This window comes from Vigna radiata, unplaced genomic scaffold, assembly GCF_000741045.1.
Source record: "Vigna radiata var. radiata cultivar VC1973A unplaced genomic scaffold, Vradiata_ver6 scaffold_170, whole genome shotgun sequence".
In the NCBI taxonomy this organism is placed as follows: Eukaryota; Viridiplantae; Streptophyta; class Magnoliopsida; order Fabales; family Fabaceae; genus Vigna; species Vigna radiata.
Window position 1 is genome coordinate 311,084 of NW_014542552.1, and position 7,839 is coordinate 318,922.

The 7,839-nt window shown below is 34.3% G+C and overlaps 1 protein-coding gene across 5 annotated transcripts in view; it reads right to left on the minus strand.

Moving 5' to 3' along the window:
• Window positions 1–4,275, minus strand: part of LOC106780308 (tRNA (guanine(37)-N1)-methyltransferase 1) — a 19,450-nt gene extending 15,175 nt beyond the window's left edge. For 4 of the 5 annotated variants that reach the window (XM_022776955.1, XM_022776954.1, XM_022776953.1 and 1 more), the window contains exons 1-4: window positions 3,356–4,275; window positions 1,621–1,719; window positions 723–842; window positions 449–615 (exon numbers count right to left, since the gene is read on the minus strand). In XM_022776955.1, the coding sequence (XP_022632676.1) occupies window positions 449–615; window positions 723–842; window positions 1,621–1,719; window positions 3,356–4,219 (1,250 nt within the window). In that variant the 5' untranslated portion in view covers window positions 4,220–4,275. The remainder of the gene's footprint in view (window positions 1–448; window positions 616–722; window positions 843–1,620; window positions 1,720–3,355) is intronic. The other variant, XM_014668585.2, reaches the window with a different exon arrangement.
• Between the last annotated feature and the right edge of the window lie 3,564 nt (window positions 4,276–7,839).

Here is a 7,839-nt window from a genome sequence, read left to right on the forward strand (position 1 = left end):
GAGAGAGAGAGAGAGAGAGAGAGAGAGAGAGAGAGAGAGAGAGAGAGAGAGAGAGACTATAAGCCAAAGAAGACAAGAAGGCAAGCTGGAATTAGGGTTGGAATGGGAACTGTCAGTGTTTTTCATTTATATACCATTGTACACACAATAAACCAGAATCTTTGATTCCGATGCTACAGTGATAGAAATATTTTCATACGTAAGTCCTTCCTTGTAGTTTCTCTTTCTAGCTGGTCTCTACCTATCACATGGTTCCTAGCCTACACAGAGATTTCAGGTCAGGTAAGGATATAATTGTTTCACCAGTCTTACACAAACAGAATACAATCAGAGTACTTCAACAAGTTTATGCCTACACAATACCAAACAATTTTCATGAAATGACAGTAATCCAGCAATTAGTAAATCAAGCCTTCTATGTTGGTCAGGGATGGAAATAAGAGCATACACTGTTGCTAAGTCAACCTGAAAGCGAAGTCCATTCTCAACTACTGTAGTCACAAGAGAGTGGTTCCCTGCTAAAACCTCGAGCTGCATAGTCCTGTACTCATTTTGAATGGAATCAATCTTGTTTACAACCGATTGTATCTTTGGCCTATTTTTATCCAGCACAACCTGAATTTGAAAGTAGCCTTTCATAAATTAACTCAGATAAGAATTTGTAATACATTTTACATTTCACATTTAATGCAATAACAAAAAATTATTTCTAAAACAAAAACCTTTGCTATTAGCCTCTTGTATGGTAAATGTTCTTCCCTCAAATTTAAATGTGCTATATGACCAACAGACTCAAAAGCTGAAGGAACAATCATACCCTCAGGCAGCAAGGTCTCCAAAACCTGCAACAATAATATTGACCTGATTATTTTATTTTATTCACAATTTGAAGTTGAATAAAGAACATCAAACAGGTAAAACTAGTCACAAAAACTGTTTCTTGGTTGCACACATGAATATGAATTTAAATTTAAAATATAATTGTTGATATATATCAGATTTTATGTTAAAACCAATTGCAAGTAAATTAAGTTACTCAACAAATACATGAGCCGCACTCTAAATTTGAGGCAGGAGCTGATGTGGGACTGCCCAACACCCCTTCTCCCTAGATGTCTACCTGAACTGATAAGTCTACCAGAATAGACAACTATCAAGATGAGCTAGAGGCTCCAATACCATGTCAAAATGTATCCTAAACCAATGGCCTTAAGCAAAGTTTCCAAATAGATAGATAAGTTATACTCAAACAATTAAGGAAGGTGATTTAGGATTTCCAAAGAATAACTTTAAACTATCTTCACAATATACTCGAACAATTAAGGAAGGTGATCCAGGATTTTCAAACAATAACTTTAAACTATCTTCACAAGATGACAAAATTTGTACTTGTGTTAAAAAATAGCCACATGGAATGAAACAGAAATGTCTTACTAATTTTATTAGAAGAAAATGTCCAAGTCAAGCAAATCATATGGGTGAGAAGTTTGTTTTATCGTGATAGACCAACACACGTGTGACCCATGCAGAGAGAAAGAATAACATGTACAAAGGAAAACTTAGATATACACACCAAAACATAGATTATGTGTATAATACTGTGTCCTTGGTATAATATACCTCGGTCATCTGCCAGTAATCATAGAATAGTGTCAGCTTGCATCTAACTAGCTCAAGGGTCAACATTGTATTCTTTTCTGCATACTCCTTCAAAACAGCCTGTAGACAGGAGGAAAATATAAGTGATTGGATGAAATATTAGATAACAAAAGCACATATAGAACAAATTTTCAAATATAATTAATAAGAAAAACATGCACATAATTGTGATTTATCCCATTTTAAACTAAGATGGAACATGAAAAATGAAGAGATATCCAACATCAGGCCAATATAATAGTCTCAGAATCTAATGAAAATTCTAAACTAAATATAGTTTGGTAACAGCTCACTAGTTCACCTTTGACCTACCACTATTGAAACTTGTAGAAGAGCCGTTAAATGAGATTGGTACTGTGATAGGTATTGCAGATTTATTAAAAACAACCTTAAGAACTGTATATTTTAATTTCAACAACACACTAGAATTCCTCCAAATGGACAAACTGAAACATACATATAACTTCTGGTTATTCAAGAAACCAGACTCTCCACTCTCCTAAATTTACAGAACTTCCAAAACCAAGATAGATAACTGCTAAAAACTGTCCATTCTGACTTTATAGAAGTCAAATTCAACTAATTACAAATAAATAACTACCTTACAGACAGTTAAAACTGTCTGTCATCAATAAACTAATTGATACAGTTTTTCTTCTGCTGTAAACTTTTTCTTTGTACCTATCATACTGTGTACTTCAAGGACAAACAATATAAGCTTTCTGCAAATATTACCAAAATAACCCGAAACGTACACGAAGGCCAAGATGGCCTGAGTAAAGTCCCATAAAACTAAAAAGAAAGTCAAACAAACGCTCATGATAGTTAAACCAATACGATTTCAGATTACAGCACACCATAGCTTCACAATGTATTGCATATTTGTGGGTTGAATACCTCCTTTATTACTATTGATAATCCAATTTGACCAACAGCAGGAAAAAAAACCTCCCAGTCCCATAGAAGGGTTTGCGACGATAAATTAAAAAAGAAATCCCTCCTTACTAAGTTAGATAAGGTTGTGCACTATCAAGTAAAATGATTGCTCTTTGACCATACATACCTTCATTCAAATGAATGACAGATTAGAACCCACACAACTCTATCAAAAAAATTTGCTAAGGAAAGCTATATTTTGGCTAAACACAGAACTAAATCTTGTCAACTTTGAAAACAGAAAATATGTGACTTCCTAATTCAATGCTAGAGCCTTTACAAGGAACTTCGCTGCACCAACAGCATCACCAATCACATTTATGATTTGAACATGCCTAGAACCTGTCTGGATAAACATTTTCATAATACTTTAAAGACAAGAAAATAAGAATGAAAAATTGAATGAGTTCCTTCATAAACTAAAACTAGTTTATACATAAACTAATTTGTAAAAGTTCTCTCACGTCAGCTTCTCTAAAAAAATGTTAATGGCTATGGTTAAAATAATTTTAGAATTTTATTTTATTTTTCATTCTCATTTTTCTTCTCCCAAGAGTGTTTACTGAAATGTTTATCCAAACGTTCCTTAATTATTATAACTATAATCATCTCGTTTCTTCTCCAATGTACACAAAAAAAAAAAAAAAAAACAAAAAAGTTGAAAAACAAATCACAACAATTGGCACAGAAAAGGCGTATATGCAAACAATGAAAACTCACAGAATAAAAAGAGTGATTACTGAAACAACAGAGGCACCACCTTAATTGCCTCAGGCAACTCCTCCACACCGCGACCCGCGAAGCGTTCGTCCAGAAGCAGCAACCTCGTCGAGCCCCTCCACTTGCTACTGACAAATTCTTCTCCCAGCAACTTCCTCATACCAACACTATCTTCTTCTTCCTCCTCAACAACCTCAACCACGGCAAAACCGTTCTGCCCCACGCGCCTACCGTCTTCCACTTCCATCCCCTCCTTCCTCTTCTTCCTCTTCTTATTCCTGTTCGGCCGCGAAATCTTCGCGAGGTTGCGGAACTTCACGAATCCGCGCGAGTTGAACGTCCTTGCGAGTTTGTCGCGGTACAGAACGGGACTCAGAACGTCGCCATCTCCGTCGGCCTTGCCATGGATCCGGCGCTGCACCGAGACGAGAGTTCTTTCTTCTTCGTTTTCGAATTCGTGGTCACCGCTAATTGGCTGAGGTAAGAGAGGAGCGAGGGTAGGGTCGAGGTCATCGCCGGGGACGCGAGCGATGTTGCGGACGCGGGGCCAGTTGAGGAGGTGGCCGCGGAGTTGGCTTTCGAGGGCGGAGCATTCGGCGGAGGGGACACGGAGGGCGGCGAGGAGGAAGACGCGGGTGAAGGCTTCTTCCCGGAGGACGGCATCGTTTTGATTTTGCGATGATTGGGATTGGGATTGGGAGTGGGAGGGTATGGTACCTTTGCGGAGGGAGGGTCCGTAGGAGAGAGGGGTTGTGGAGAAATGTGGGATTAAGAAAGTTGTTGTAAGGGTATGAGCAAAGGAGGGTTTGAATGTGTTAGGGAACAAGAATTTTGACGGAAGGGGAATGAGATGGGGCTTTAGGAATACGTTGGTCATGGTCATCCTCATGGTCATGCCAACCATCCCCTCTCAACTCAAACAAGGAGAAGATTTAATATACATTGCGACTTCATACTCATATCATATACATTACACTTTAAGACTTAAGCACACCGTACTCAGCCAAAAATTTTATATTCATCTTATCAGAGATTGCAAAATATAGACTAAATCTAAAACCTATATAATATGTCAAAAATAAATAAAATGACAACCTAAACCAAAAATTGGAAGGACTGAATCTATATGAAATTGAGATATATAAAACATTTAGTGAGCAACATAAAAGCATTACCTTACAAATAACAATATTGTTAGGAAAATATACACTTAAAAAACAAAAATAGATAATATATATATATATATATATAAATAATTTTTTAATATTTTTTAAATCAAAGTAATTTATTTAAAAATACAAATATAATTTAAGGATACAAACGATTCAAAAGTTATTCTTCACTTAAAGTTGTTAAACATGAAACGTGAAAAATCAGTTCACACTTGATATAATGAATATATATATATATATATATATATATATATATATATATATATATATATATATATATATATATATATATATATATATATGACACCTTCTTTAATGCTTTGTTTGTTTGATAAGATTTGATGAAGATGATTTGAATGGATTTAAGTAGATTTGAGGATAATTTTTTTTTTGTTTTTTTGAGTGGATTTGTGGGTAATTGAGAGTGGATTTGAGGATAAAGTTTGTGAGAATTAGTGTAAGATTTTATTGATGTGACAAATTTAAAAAATTAGTTTAATTAGTAGAAATTAAATATTACCAAAATATCCCTAATTATTAAAATAATATAAAATGATATTTGTTAGTGATATATTTAATTGTAAAATTGTTTATTGTAAAAAAATTAACATTAATTATTAAAATTATTTTTAATATTGTAAAAAATTTTATTTTAGTAAAATAAATTTATTTATAAAGTTTGAAAATATAGATAAATTCTAATCTTGAGTTAAAGTTTAGGATTGAAAATATATATTTTATTTATAAACTATTTTTTATTAAAAGTATACATTTTATCCTACAATATACAACTGTGTATTCCTTTTGTTGAAATACAAATTACTTAAAAAGAATTTTTTAACTAATTGTTTAACAAGAACATTTGTCCATGAGCTGGAACTGTTTTGCATCAGATATTTTCCCAACAACACAACACAAGTAATTTCCATGTGTCCACACATGACATATCCTAATCAAATTGTCTACCTTCAAATGTTCTAAAATTAAAGAAGCGATCCCAACGCGACTCAAACAACACCTTGCCGTGTTGCCCTCTCCCACCAAAAGACCTCGTCGTGTTGCTCTAGAAGATGTTGACACTGCTACCTCTTCCACCGCACCACCGCAGCAGCGCCGTCTCTAGGTCAAGGATCGTTCCAAGGACTGGTGAGAGCGTTGCAACCGACCGGACTTCCTGGAGAACGAATTCCTGTCGCTGCTTCCGAATGAGCAAGGCCACCTTCGACACCATCTGCCAACATCTCGACTCTGCTGTCACCAAAAATAAACACCCATGTGTATTTAAACGCGTATTCCTCACGAGGGTAAAAGGGAGATTTCAAGATAAATCACCTCAATTCTTCGCATCTTAGCGGGTGATCGAAAAAGTAAGAATCTCGTAAATCCATCCAAATCCCCGCTCGCAAATCTGAGAAAACGAACACGATACTTTGCATAAATTCGCGCTCTAATTTGCTCGTAAACAGTACAATCAGTGAAAACGTAAATGTTCATTGTTGAAGAATTTGTTTACCTAAAATGTTACTAGAAAAAATCCATTGAACAAGAATACATAACAAGAAAAAAAAATATATTCAAGGAACTTTATTGTCATCTTCCTAAGGCTGACCATGAACCATGGTGCCTAAATAAAAAACTGGCATTTTCTTTTGATCCTCGTGTTTTTTTTTTTTTTACATTTACTTTCATTTCATAGTAGATGTGAAAATATGCAAATACTCTTACCTTGTCATGGGATAAAGAATTTTAAAATTTCCAAAAAAAATGAAATATACAATATTTGAATTATTTATAATTAATTTCTTTTTATTTTTTAAATAATATGTTTGAATGGAGTAATTGAAAAATTTTAAATTTCAAACTTTTGGTTTGGATAAAACAAATTAGTTTCTCATTTTAAGACAAAATTTGATTTTAAAAGTATTGATTTTGACCTTTGTATTTGACCTATTTGACTCGACCTTTGATCCAAGTCAACTCGTTTAAACCCTCGATCATGGTTGATTATTGTCATCCTACATCCTGGATTAAATCGACTAAACCTTTAGTGTTGAAGGTTAAGTTAAGTTTGTCTGAGTCAAAGGGTCAAGCCAAGTCGACTATAGCAAAGGACAAGCTAAGACGATTTAGACAAAAAGTCTAGTCAAATCAACCATGACCAATGGTCGAGACTGGTTGATTCTAGCTAGAGGTTGAGACTAGTCAGACCTAATCAAAGGTTAAGAAGAGTCGCTCATGACTATAAATAGAAACAATTTGGTATTAGTCGAAGGTCAAGTCGAGTAGGCCCAAGCTAAAGATTTAGCAAAGTAGGTATGGGGCAAAAGTAAAGTTAAGTCACTCCGGTCGAAGGTCCACCTCAAACGACCCGAATCCAAGGGTCGAGCTGAATTGGTCAAACTATAATTACTAAGACTATCACAATTGAAAAGAAATGTGAAAAATGTCTTACTCATGTTGAACAAATAGATTACTTGACTAGCACACTAGCAAAGTTCACTCAGGGTAGAGATAATTTGAATGTTGTTTTAAAGTCTTTAGGTATAGCTATATATAGGCAAGGAATTGGATATAAAGCTCAATCAAATAAGACCAATACAAAGAAGTTTGTTGATTTGAGTAAACATGTTAAACATGCTTGCTTTTACTACAATAACATTGGTCATACTGTTAGAAATTATTTTTACAGAAAGGTTGGAGTTCCCAAAAGGTTATACAGATGGATTCCTAAGGAACATCTAGCTGCAACTAACAATCAAGGACCCAAATTCAAATGGGTACCTGTATCAAAAAACTTGAATTGTTTTGCAGGATAGCAGTAGATGTGTGACATGATGTGAGAACTCAAGGATGAACTAACATGATTATATCAAATTTCTTGAGGATCTACAAGTGGTAACAATCATCTTATGCTTACATAATATTTGATATATATGATTGTTTGATTGCTTAATTGTCTGTTTGTATGATTGATTGTGTTTGTGTTGATGTGAAAATCAATTTTTACGACATTTAGTCGATTGGATTTTGTGCACAATTGATTGTATGTTGCTGTATATATGTTTTTGTTTTTGAAAAATCTCTGTCATATAGTAGTCAACTTAGGATTTAATAAAATTGACTTTGTATCTCTGTTTTGGCCTTTCTAAATTTGAAAATTTAAAATGGGCCTAATTTTGATGAATCTTAGTTCGCGCCTTTTATAGTGTGTCTTACACTTTGAACTAGAATTGGAACTTTTCTGTGTGATTAGTAAAATTCCTGAAATCCTAAACTAAGAAAGAAGATTTCCAAGAATCCACGTTCTATGGTGTCCACGATTCGTGTTGTTGAAGAAAACGAGGGAAAGGAA